We start from the raw sequence: 12653 nt of genomic DNA on the forward strand, positions 1-12653 counted from the left end.
TATTACAAAATCTAATGTATTTTTGTGCTTTGACCATTCATCTTGAAGTTTGGATAAAGGTATTTGATGACTATACCATGTGTTTGTTTGCCTTATTGAGGATATTATTTATATTGTGAGAGTATTATTATTAGCTTGGTACTTCTTTATTCCAGGTCCTCCTGAAGGAGTGGCTTTCCGTCTCTAATTATCTGAGTCCCTGTTAGCTCTTACAAAGATCTATCGGAGGACCTTATGGTGTGATCTATTGTAGAATTTCAATGGGCCAAACTCTGTGTTATTGTGAATAGTGTTGCTGAGGATTGAGTTTACGATGTGGTAGGTAGCTCATGTCTGAGTTTACAAAATGTATTTTCTATTTTTTACTTCATACTTGGCTTTTTATAGTGAGGTATTAAGTTGTGTGGGATTCTGAATGACTGGTCTTTTAGATATGCCTAGAAAGATTTGTAGAAGTGGACCATCTCTGGGATCTGCATTGGACTATATGATATGTCTTAGTTTGAGACAGATGTGTAGGTGGCATGCTTCTTGGGGGATGTGAGTCTTCCTGAGATAGGTATGGGGTTGTTTGTAAAGTGATTTGATGACTTTGTTCTTACTTGATATTAGAAGGTTTTGGAGCAGCATCTATCTGTAGGCAGACGAGCCAGAAATTTAGATCATGTAGATTCTCTGTTGGACCATGTTGTTAATGAGCAGGTCCTAACCATTCCTCTGAACTCTAAATGATTTCCAGTAGACCTGAACTTTGCAGGTAGGTAATTCTATTGTTTTGCATCTTGAACAGAGAAAGTAGTACCACCAATGTTTATTTTCCCGAATGAAAAAATTATTAAGCGCAGTGCCAACCTGGAGCTTAAGTTCCTGTGTTTGGAGTATTTGATGATTTTTGCTTAAATGAATTTTTGCCCTTTGCCATTTATTGCTCTGTGAATGATGTGTAGTAGCTTGAAAGAGGATCGACTTGCAACTGTCATCCTTTGCCCTTACACCTCCCACAAAATGTGGCTAGACAGGGGGGTTCCACAGGGCTCTTGTATGAGCCCCACTCTGTTTAATATCTATGTGTCCCCCCTTGCTAAAATCATGGAATCTTTTGGCTTTGAGATAATCTCTTATGCGGATGCCACTCAGCTGATGTTTACATGAGAGTCAGATCTAGCCACTACCAAAGGCGATTTACTTCGAGTATGCTAGCTATCCCAACTGGATGAATGACAATTATCTCCAGCGCTAAACGCTGACAAGACAGAGATCATGTTATTTGGTAAGGCCTCCTCTGTCTGGACAGATGAATGTTGGCCTTTTCAACTGGGACCTACCCCCATCCCTAAACAATTGATTAAGAATCTTGGGATGAAAGCTGATCAGGGTCTTACAATGAAAGACCACATTCTGACAACTGCCAGACTATGTTATCAGAACATGCGTCTTCTGCGCAGAATATTTCCCTATCTTCCTATTTCCGCAAGAAGATTGTTAGTCAAAGCCCTAGTAGTGAGCAGATTAGACTATGGCAATGCTCTCTTGGTGGCAGCTAATGATACACTGGTAGCCAAACTACAGGTAGTTCAAAACACGGTAGCCAGCCTAATTTTTACCCTCCCTGCCGGCACCTCCTCTGCTCCAATGTTAAAGGAGCTGTATTGGCTGAAAGTAAAAAAAAAAAAGGTGCATTTGTAAGCTCTGCAAACCTACTTATAACGCGTTTCGAGGCAAAGGACCAAGATAGCTGAAATTAAAAATCAAATCATACATACCCAGCAGAAGATTACCATCATATGATAAGGCCCTGCTGTGTGTCTCCCACACACTCGCCTCACAAGAAGTGGGGTAGAGCTTTTTCTTACTTTGCCCCCTTTTATTGGAATAAGCTTCCAATATATGTCTGCACTTGTGCTAGCTACTGCAAATTTCGGAAATTGCTGAAAGCCCACTAATTCCAATTCCCAATCTTCTCTCGCATGGACACTTGCTAACCTGGCTCAGCACCGAAATACCCATGGGTGAGTTGTGCACTATATAAAATCCAAATAATATAACATAACTGGGAGCCAGTGCAGAGACTTCAAGAGTAGAGAGATGTGGGTTCGCATAGTTACATTTCGGAGTAGTCTTGTTGCTGCGATTTAGATTCTTCATAGCCTTCTGGTAGTTGTGAGTGGAATGCTGTTGTATACTTCGTTAGCATAATCGTGTTTGAAGAGTATGGGAGATGTTGTCGATAGTTCCATGTGAGGAAATCTAAGATGTGTAAAGATGCATTTAAGTGTTTTCATTGAAAGATGCTGAGACAGTCTGTCCACTTGAGCATTCATGGAACGTTCAGATTCAAACAAGATTTCTCACTTCTTTAGCCAATTTATCTGACTTGAAGGATAGAGGGTCTTAATTTATCCATTCCCTATGGGTCAGCATATCAGTTTATGAAGTGTGAGGTGATTCCTTGTCATCCATTTATCTACAGCTAGGAGTCAAGTGTTGAGTTTTGATATTCCTATGTTCTTAAACTTTCCCAGTTTGACACTTATCGGCCACCTGCATAGTTGTAGCAGATATGTTTGAATTTCTTATACATTTTAGTACTGGTATCATGTATATGGAAAAAGGTACAGTTGAGGTGACGGATATTTGGGAACTCCTGTTTTTCTGTGGTAAGGATTTTAAAGAAAGGGGTGTGCATATCAAGTAGGACCTGCTGTTTAGGAAAGAACAAAGTCAACTGAGAGTGTACAAAGGTGCAGTCTTTTGGTTTTACCAATGCTTGCTTAAATATGTGACCTAGCCCAATGTCCAAGCTTTCATCTAAAAAAAAATTGTTTTAAAATTTTGTATCTCATCTCTCAGATTTCCGTTTCCTTTGTATTGTGTCCATACATGTATTTGCTAGTTAGCCTATTAGGCTTTTACACAGCCAATCATATACTATACAGTGAACTATCCTAGAGCCACAACACAACACTAATGCGGATGCAAAATAAAATATATACACTTTAATATCATTTTATGAGGAGCAAAAATATGAACAAGAGTTATCCAATGTAAAATACATTGAGCGATTTTTGGACACACTTGTCACCATATGCAAAATTCAAGGAGGCCTTTGGTTTCACAAGGCCGGTTTGAGCATAGCTCTATTTCCACTTTACGGCCAAGAAAAAAACACAAAGATCAAATGTGTTTTCTTTCCTGTTAAATTAAAGCTTAACATTGCAAGCAACCATTTTGACACCCATACAATAATAAATTGTTTTTATACAATGTTTAATACCACAGTTTATGCCCTTTGATTAACTGCAATTAACACGTGTTACTATTACCCAATTTATTGATATTCAATTTTTCACCTTTAGAAGGATGATAGGCTGAGCAGATCATTCTGGAATCTGAACTAGTGAATTATAGGTCACACAAATGTCAGCCATGAGCACCCATCTTGCTGAGCCATTTTGCCACGCCTGGTAGGATGTATGCTTCTTCATTACAGTTGTAAAGAAGGTGGCACTTTATAATCTGGCCTTGGCGGTGTATGGTCTGGAGAGACATCTTCCCATCCTTGAAGGTACAGACGGTATTAGCTACTCCGCCCACTGGGGTCAGTGCATTTTTTGGGGGGTAATTCACATACAGTACTGTAATAAAACTGGCCGGTATAACGTGAATTATACAGCTTTCCTGTTCATATTTGGTAATCATTGATGACACACACCACATTTGAAATAAACTGTAGACACAGAACTTTTCTGAAGATCCTGTTTCCTTATATTAAAAACATAAATCTTGTATTACTATTTTGACAAGTACTTTCCATAAAATATTTTACCGTTTTCTGGCTATATAAAAACACATTACACAGAGATAAATATTTTAAAATAAGCAGTTTCAACGACCACCCATTCCATTAGAAAAAAAATATATATATGCATGTATTTGTAGCATGGCATTTGTAAAAATGTAGCAATAACGAAACTGTTAAAGCTTTTTTGCAAAATCTTTGGTATAAAAGTAGTGCAGTTAACACAGGTTATTGAGCATCATTGATTTCTGATTCAGAGCTATTTGTCTGGTTACGGCTTTTTCTTTGATGTGTCCTCCACGTACGATATCAAAACATTTCTAACATGTCTTCCAAAGCCAATGGCAGAAAATCCCACAACTTTCTTCACCCCTGTTGCACTTTTATCTTCTGCAGGAAAAAAAGGAGCAATTGTCAGCATGAGATGGCAGATAGTGCCGGTAGTGCACCTAGCTTTGCTATGTTATGAATACTGTGAAAGCAATGTTGATCTTAAATACCTAATGCTCCCTTAGGCAATAAATAGCATTTTGAGATTATGATATATGGATTTCATGTGTGGTTCTTTACTAGAATGGCTGCTATCTCCTGTAATATTGATTATCCACCTATCACTCTGATTGGAAAAACCTAGCACTAGGGCCCAATTAGTCAGGTAAAGCGTTCCCATTGGGGGGGGGAGGGGGGGAGTCTATTTTTACTGCTGAAATCCAGACTACTTACACAGTCAGATTCCATTAATATAATTTTTCAGATCAATGTATGGACGGCATCCACAGGTATAACTTGGGATGCATTCAAAGCCTATTTTAGAGGAGCCCTGGTATCATTGAAGGCAAGAGGAAAAGTGAGAACAAAGATGTAAATGTTAGAAACAAATACATTGCACAGAAAGTAGTTGTCATTGAGCCCTTAAATAGCAAGGGCCACCTGGTGACAATGTTTTGTGGAGAAGCAGTGAAACTTCAGAGCTCAGATGATATACTACCAAAACCTTTCTGGTACAATATGGGATAGCATTTATAGGAAACCTTTTTAAATTGGAGCAGTTGAGAAAGTACTTCTCTGGGTGTGGCAGAAGAAAGTTCAGGGTGTTATATGTGATTACTTTGTGACAGTTGCCAAGCTGTGAGCATTTAATACAAATCTATGAACAACTCTACTCCTCAAACAAAATACAACACAAAAACTTTGACTCAAATAGAGACCGCAGTGCACCGCCTATAATGCTAAATTTGTGGGCACTATTCTAAAGGTGGTGCTTTCATATTTGCATGGGACATACCCCATGAAAATGTGGAGATCTCCTTGGCATTTGTAGAAGTCCCCAATATAGAATCATGCTTGGGGAAAAGAGGCTCTAAGGATTATTCTGCATCTCAGCACCTGGTTGAATGGGACTTTGTAAGGAGGGGTGATTTACGTTAGACCGTTGAAGGGTAGCCGAGGACCCCATTTGGGTGGTTCTAGTGTGGAACTAGCCCAGTCAGAGGAAGCACAGTGCAAATGATGGCTATTGGTGCTGATCCACGTCACAGTGCTCCCCCCCTTGTGTACTGTGGCAAGCATGGCTCCTTTCCATGTCTATCATGGCAGGCAGCACCAATTTCAGCATAGCACTGCCAGGTTGAGTACGCAGGTGCATAAATTGGTACTGTGTTTTGTAATAAGTCAAACATCCCTCGTCAGGGGTAACTTCAGCTTTTGTCCTTTCAAAGCCAATAACAGAACTACTGAGTGGAGCTGCTAGTTGCAAATGTCCTTGTGGCTCACAATGTCAACACAAGGAAGCAGCAAGGTGGAGTTCCTAAAGATGAGTTAAGCTTCAGGAAGCAACTAAAAACTTTGGGGCATATTAACAAGGAACAGGGAAAATTAACGCTAAGGGCGCTTAGCGTTAATTTTTTAAACGCCCGCTATCACTATCGCCTGGTTATCGCGTTATTAACAATGCTAACCGCCTAGGCGATAAAATATCCAGCGATAGCGGCATTTTGGGAGGTTATCGCTGGTAAAACTACAAGGAGAGGGATATCCTTGTTGATAGCCCATGGTGGATTTAGCCATGTAATCCACCTCCCATTGGATTACATGGCAAAGTCTGAAAATTAGCAGACGTAAAACAGCAGCGTTAACCGTGGTTAGCGCTGCTTTTTTTGTCTCTAACAGGGTTAGCGTAAAGCTTGATAATAGGAGAAATGTCGCTTAGCGACATTTCTCCTATTATTTTGCTCTGGAACGCCCACTTTGCATCTCATTAGAGATGTAAAGGGAAGCGTAGTGAAAAAGGGTGCAAACATACGATTTGGAATGTTAGCACCCTGTTGTTGATAGGGCGATATTTTTATCTCTGCTTCTTTGGCTTTTAAAGCCAAAAAAGCGGAGATAAAGCCCTTGTTAATATGCTCCGTTGTTGTTTATTTAACTCTGTGAGGATGTAGGTATTGGTATGATTTGTTAGCGCTGGGAGGCCCTTTGAGTAGCCAGGCGCTTTTGAAAAGCCAAGAATAGAATTGATTAGAATACAATAGTCCCCTGTGTGACAGCTTCCGCTGAAGAATGACTACTTGAGCAACTGAGAGGTGACGCACCGAGTTCTCATGGGCTGCTGCATGCTCCCTCATTCATATCCCTTTATTACTTTGCCATGCTTTATTTATATGGCAACCCTGTCTCTTAAAGGGGCATACCATGTCATAATTGCTCTTTGCAATACGAATGGTTTTAGAGATTTGCAGAAGGAACCATGTCTAATGCATGCTGACAAGGCAGGGCTTCTGTGAATCCTTGGGACCTGCCTGTTTGGGCTGTGCTGGACAGATACACAAAGAATTGACGACTTCACAATGTTAATGCTACACAAACACAGAAACGCGATGTGACCTGGGTAATAATACACTGGGCCCTCGATATATTGTCTTTTTTGGGACGCACCTATAACAGGTTTATGTGCACTGACTCGTGTACTTCATTCTCTTGATACTTTTAAAAGACAAAAACATGACGTACCTGGATTGCAGTAATACATCAAAAATGCAAGACCTGCAGCAACACTAAAGCAGGCGAGAAAGAACACCGGCCCTAGAAAAGAAACGCATTCAACACTTGTCAATTGTATACATTTTTGGTACTCCATAATATCCGACTTAATTAAAAACATAAGACATTTAAACGGAGATTTATTTTATATTCCATGCCTATATTTATGCCAAGTAAGTATCCAATTTAGTTCCGCTGAAAAACGTAATGCGACAAAAAATAAAATATGGCTTATACTACATGAACAAACCACGATATTAAACATGAATACATGAGCGCTAGCCCCACTTACTTTCCATTTTCTTTCTAATATGCATCCAATTAAAGTCATGATGATTGCACGTGTTTCTAGATTTATTGTAGGGTAGGTCATTTTATGTCAGGCAGTGCAATCACACACAACGCGCATCCCCGGGCGCCAGCTGTAATTGCACAAGTCGAGGTTCATAAATCTTGCATTTTCCCATTTACACAATTTTCTTGTACTTCAAGGCTACCGGCAGTAGGTAGACTATGGAAGTAACGCCAAGTCCATGCTACTAGCGAAGAAAACAGAGTAAAACTGAATCATCTTATGACTGTATGTCAAGTCTTTAGTGTCCGAGTAGTGAGTACACAAGTTATTTATTTTTTATAATTCTGATTGCATTTGTAGGGGCATATTAACAACACGTAGCGTTTTTTTCCATCGCCGGCTATCGCTGGATTTTTTCGCCATGATAGCGCTGTATTAACGCTTTGTGAATTGGCGATATAAAATCCAGCAATAGCGGCGAAATGCAGAACTATCGCAGGAAATCCAGCGATAAAACATCAGCGATAGGGAAATCCTTCCTGATAGGCCATGGTGGACATAGCCCATCAATCTACCTCCCATGGAAGAGATGGCTAAGTCAGAATTTTTGCAGGAGTTAAATCCTGCGATAAAGGGGGCTTAGCGAGCCTTTTCCTCTCGCATCGCGGGTCAGGGGAAGCCTTGTTAATATGGCGATGCAGAGTTAGCGAGTGTTTTCCATTTAGTTTTGCTAAGGTACGCCCACTTTGCATGTCATTAGCGATAATAATCATTGACATGCAAAGTGGAGAAAAAAAAGGGCTGCCAACTCAAGGAAACACGCGTTAGCGTGGCCTTGATAATTGAGCGATATCTAAATCGCCGCTTTTCAGCCGAAAACTGCTGCAAAAGAGGCGAAATTAGGCTTGATAATATGCCCGGTAGAGCGTTAACAACCGTTTGCATGCATCGTAGCACATTCTAAACGTGGGTGCTCTTTGTTGCGGGACTAAGAAGAGCATTAATGGACTGTGTCTGATGTTTGTTGGTGTTTGTGTGAAGGTGCTAGTGAGCACGCTCGGTGGTTGGTTTAGAAGTGGCTGTGCAGATTAGTGTGAAGCTAAGTTGCATTTCACCTTGGCAGTTCATTGTACATTTTATGTGTATGGGTGGGTGCATCGAAGGACCTTCATGTTTTTTTTGTATTGTACGGATGGTTGCCTATTCTTCGGCTGGAGTAGGTTGGATTCTATCTATGAATCACAATCACGGAAGGTGATAATGAAGTGGTGTTATGCGCATGGGATTGAGATGTGTTTATACTAGATTCAGTGGCGGCTCCTCCACTATGGCGGAGGAGCATGCCCCCCCCCAGCTGCCTCAAAACGTCAGAAAAGGACAAATAAAACAATAATAAACACGTTTTATTATCATTTTATTTGTCCTTTCCTATTGAGTCTTTGGGGGCTGGGCCATGCGGGGAGACAAGCACAGGCGGAGTGGTAGTGTTTTGTGATCAGTGCGCATGACGATTTGGCCGGCTGTCTCTACAAATGTGGAAAAACAACCACATGCAGGAAGCAGCAACATGGATGGTGGCCCAGTGGGATCAAAGTTACAGGGCCTCGACTGTGTGAAGCTGCCTTGCAAGCGTTGTGCAGCAGAAAGGCATATTCAGAGCCGCCAGCTGGGCCAGAATCACAGGGTTGGGACACCAAGGTATAGTGATAACAAAAAATGCAAAGGGAGGACGTGCAGAGTCACAGCAGGTGCAACACCGAGATGTTCTTTAGCAACTTCAAGAGCTTTGGAAGCATGCATGATCTGCTCATAGGATAACTGACCATAGGGTCGTTTTCTGTGGTCTAATAGCACATGGCTACTTGCCCCTCTGTTAAGGGTCTTTCTGTTAGTTTTTTAGCCTGACAGCTTCTACAATCACTAAAGAGTTTCCGGTTTCCTCTCCCGATATTCTGGGCAAACTCTCGTCCACCAGTTAATTTCATGAAAAATGTGCCCACTAAGATGTCTATTAGACAGAAATAGTATTCCCCTTTTTTATTAGAAAGACAATTTTGTAATCAGATTAACCTATGCTTTGTCTTGTAAGCCAATGTGACGAATAAAAGTTATACTCTTTTAGTAAATTATACTTTACTTACCTCTTTCGTTTAAGATATATTTTTCCTGGTCTGTGCATATCTTTGTAGACTCTGAGGTATCTTGGAAAAAAAGAAATAGACTCATAATGTAATGTTCATCAAAGGCACTCACATTTCTGCAGTCCAAACATTAAAACTATGATTCAGTGTTCACGACCCAGAAGTGGACCTTCTGAAAATCCATCGTCTAAGCCTGTCAAGTTGTCAGAACCTTACCCACTGCACTAGCGTACACATTTGAAATAACACATTTAAATAGACACACATTTTTATTAGATGGGCCTTTTTAATTCAGGTGTAGATATTTTAGAAAAACCGCAAAATAAAAAATCTATTCATATTTATTGTTCGTTTACAGACAGTAAACTTTGGCTGTGAGCACTGAGGGATATCCTGCGCAAAACCTGCCAAGGGCAGACAACCTCTGCTTTGCAAGTTCTTTGGCGCAGCAGGTGGTTGCTGCAGGTCATGGTCTTTGACTTTAAGTTTGTGGGCTCTTGTTGGAGCAGCTGCAGGTTCTGCCAACCCAGTACAGGGTCAGTTAACCCTGCGGGAAGTATGATAAGAGCCTACAAGCCTGTTCGGGTTTGCGGACCCTAAAGGAGGCCCAACATGGGTCAATGGGCCCTTGTGGGAGTTTGCAGAATCCAGGGAAGGATGAACAAAGCTTGGAGCCATGCTGGGGTCCATGAACTTGGTTCTAATTTTTTAATTTTTCATTTCAACTTCAGCTGGGTCCTTATCGGGCTCTCATACCTGAGTAAAAGAGCCATGTGATGCTTCCCCTGCCCCCCCACACCTCCGTGTGGCTCTTTTAATTTATTTTGCAGGATGTGGGGACCAAGGGCCAGATGTACGACCATTCCAAATTGCGACTCGTAATTTGCGCTTAATTGCGAGTCGCAATTTGGAATGTACAACGGTATCAGAGACACTGATTGCGATTACCAATGGGGCCGGGAAATGCGAGGCTCATGAATATTAATGAGCCACTCGCAATTTGCGACCGTATTGGGAAAGGCTTGCCCTCCCAGGGATGGTGGCCTGTAGGGCTCAGTAGAACTCCATGTCTGGGACTGCTTGCCAATAAAGCAGTTTTTTAAAAAATGCAGCCTGTTTTCCTTAAAGGAAAACGGGCTGAATTTTTTAAAAAATGAAACGTTTTCTTTTCATTTTTAAAGTGCAGGTAGTGGTCGTACATCTGGCCCCAAGTCCCATAAGCTCTAGTGGAAATCGCAACAGATTTTTCTCTGTTGCAGCTACTCAATATGAAACTTTGATTCTGTAGATCCTGATTTGAGTCTACATCCAAAACTGGATGACATAAAAAAAGCTCAGTCATCCAAACAGGTTTATTTATTTTAAACATTTAAACTAACAGACAAGCAAGCTCTAAAGGGGGAGCGTAGGCACGTACCGCAACAACATGGTGCACTAAACCTGAGCTCCCACTGAGGACAGTGAATCTGCCCTAATCCTGACTGATCCTACATGGGGAAGATGTCAAGGCTCCAATCAACACTCCCAGTGACTAGAGGAATAGATTGCCATGCCGGAGGACCCGTGGAAGTCAGATGCACCCGTGTCGGGTGCTGCAGAGAGGAATGGCTGCGTGTGCCACGTCGGCCGCAGAGACCGGGTCTTGTGGTGCAGGAAGGGCCCAGCAGACTGCCCGAGGCTGTGAGCAACTGAGACGCCAGCGTGTGGTCGGGCCCAACCGGTCCTTGGGAGTCGAGTGCCCATCAGCGTGGTCGATCAAAGAGCGGACCCAAAGACTGAGGTCTGCTGCAGTTGCAGACTCGGGGTCAGCGGCCCAGTGGCCAGTATATTGAGGAGAAGATAGCGTGCATCGCAGGTGACATGGATCTGTGCTACTCCCAGGGTGGCGATGACAGGAGATGGAGTGGCCCATTAAGGCGGCACAGCTACATAAGCCCTTGGAGGGACAGCCTAGTTTGACCGAGGATGATAAGCACCACATGGCTTGGGCCATGTAGTTTTTACCCCCACACAACGTTTTGTAAAAAGGGGGTGGACTGGATGTGCTGTGCTAAGCCACAGTGTGCAGGGTGCAATCAGGGACTGATGTTCCCTAACACAGATGTAATCTTGCTCCTCAGCACTGGACAATGTCTGGCCTTGATCAGATATAGGCGGAGTTTTCCTCCAGAAGGAGGTACCTGGCCCCCCGGATGGAATGAATGACCTCCAGGGTCTGATCCTCAGAGGCTCTAGATCCTGTTGTATGATACACCGGAGTACCCTGGGGATCTAGCTGCTTGTGACTGGAGGTCCGCCTTAGAGGCAGAGTGGGACACAATGCTACACTACAAAGGCGAGAAAGCACCAGCTTTGCACAAACTTCAGAAATATGCATTGCACGACCCATCGTTGGGGGATGACCAAGAGCATGGTAACCTCCCAAGGATCGTGGAGAAAGATACCCCTGAGCCCTCCATGAATCTTCTTGTTGGCCATGCGGGACACCAAATCAACTTTGGAATAGAAGATAGACACAGTAGCGGTGGACATCACTCTCCTGTGGGTGGACCTGAAGATGTCAATGCGGGTGGGGATGGTGGAGGCTGCAGTGGAGCCTTATGCCAGATGCAGTAGGATGTACAGCACCTCAGACGGACATCTAGCCACCTGCATACTCGGATGGAAGATGCGGAGGGGAGTTCGAGAAGGAATAATGTATGTCTGGGACGGTAGGAACATGGAAGAATTCGTTGAAAACTTGCTTCGCTCCTTTACACGACCACAACAGCTCTCTTCCCAGTTTGCAGTAGAATGGGCCCATTGCGTTCCAGGGGTGCCCCTTCAGCCAGGGGTGCAGCCTTGACTGATCATTGTGAGACTTTTGAACTATATGGACGGGGAGGCAAAGATGTGTGCTTTCAAACTGCATGGGACCCTCAGGGTTGAGAACAACATGGTCATGATCTTTCCAGATTTTACACAGGCGGGACAGGCACAGTGCAGAACATTTGACAAGGCTAAAGAGGAGCTGCAGACATGGAGTCTACAATACATTATGCTCTTCCCTGCAATGCTGTAAGTCCTGGTGGAAGGGAAATCCTGTTTTTTCCATACTCAAAGCGAAGTGTGGGATTGGCTGGTGGCCTGGAGACCAGTAGTCCGAGGACAGAGAGGGACGGAGACACAGAGGCGAGACTAGATCAACTGGATCCAGTCCCCAGCCTTGGATAGTGATGATTCGCAGATGCAGTCGGAGAATGGAGAGACCCAGACCAATGACCTGGAGGCGGGCATGTAAGACTCCTCCCAAGGTAGGAGACAGGCAGAGCGGGGGGGGGGTTCAGCAGAGTTCGGGGACTCTCTATGGGTGACACACAGACCCAGCACACTAACATAC

The 12653-nt window shown here is 43.0% G+C and overlaps 1 protein-coding gene across 3 annotated transcripts in view; it reads right to left on the reverse strand.

Moving 5' to 3' along the window:
- Positions 1 to 2976: 2976 nt before the first annotated feature.
- Positions 2977 to 12653, reverse strand: part of CARD19 (caspase recruitment domain family member 19) — an 88116-nt gene continuing 78439 nt past the window's right edge. For all 3 annotated transcript variants that reach the window (XM_085624594.1, XM_085624593.1, XM_085624592.1), the window contains 3 exons: positions 9275 to 9334; positions 6809 to 6880; positions 2977 to 4189 (listed from right to left, as the gene is read on the reverse strand). In XM_085624594.1, coding sequence (XP_085480720.1) covers positions 4071 to 4189; positions 6809 to 6880; positions 9275 to 9334 — 251 coding nt within the window. In that variant the 3' untranslated portion in view covers positions 2977 to 4070. The remainder of the gene's footprint in view (positions 4190 to 6808; positions 6881 to 9274; positions 9335 to 12653) is intronic.

The sequence above is a fragment of the Triturus cristatus genome, chromosome 9 (genome assembly GCF_964204655.1).
Source record: "Triturus cristatus chromosome 9, aTriCri1.1, whole genome shotgun sequence".
Classification (NCBI taxonomy): Eukaryota; Metazoa; Chordata; class Amphibia; order Caudata; family Salamandridae; genus Triturus; species Triturus cristatus.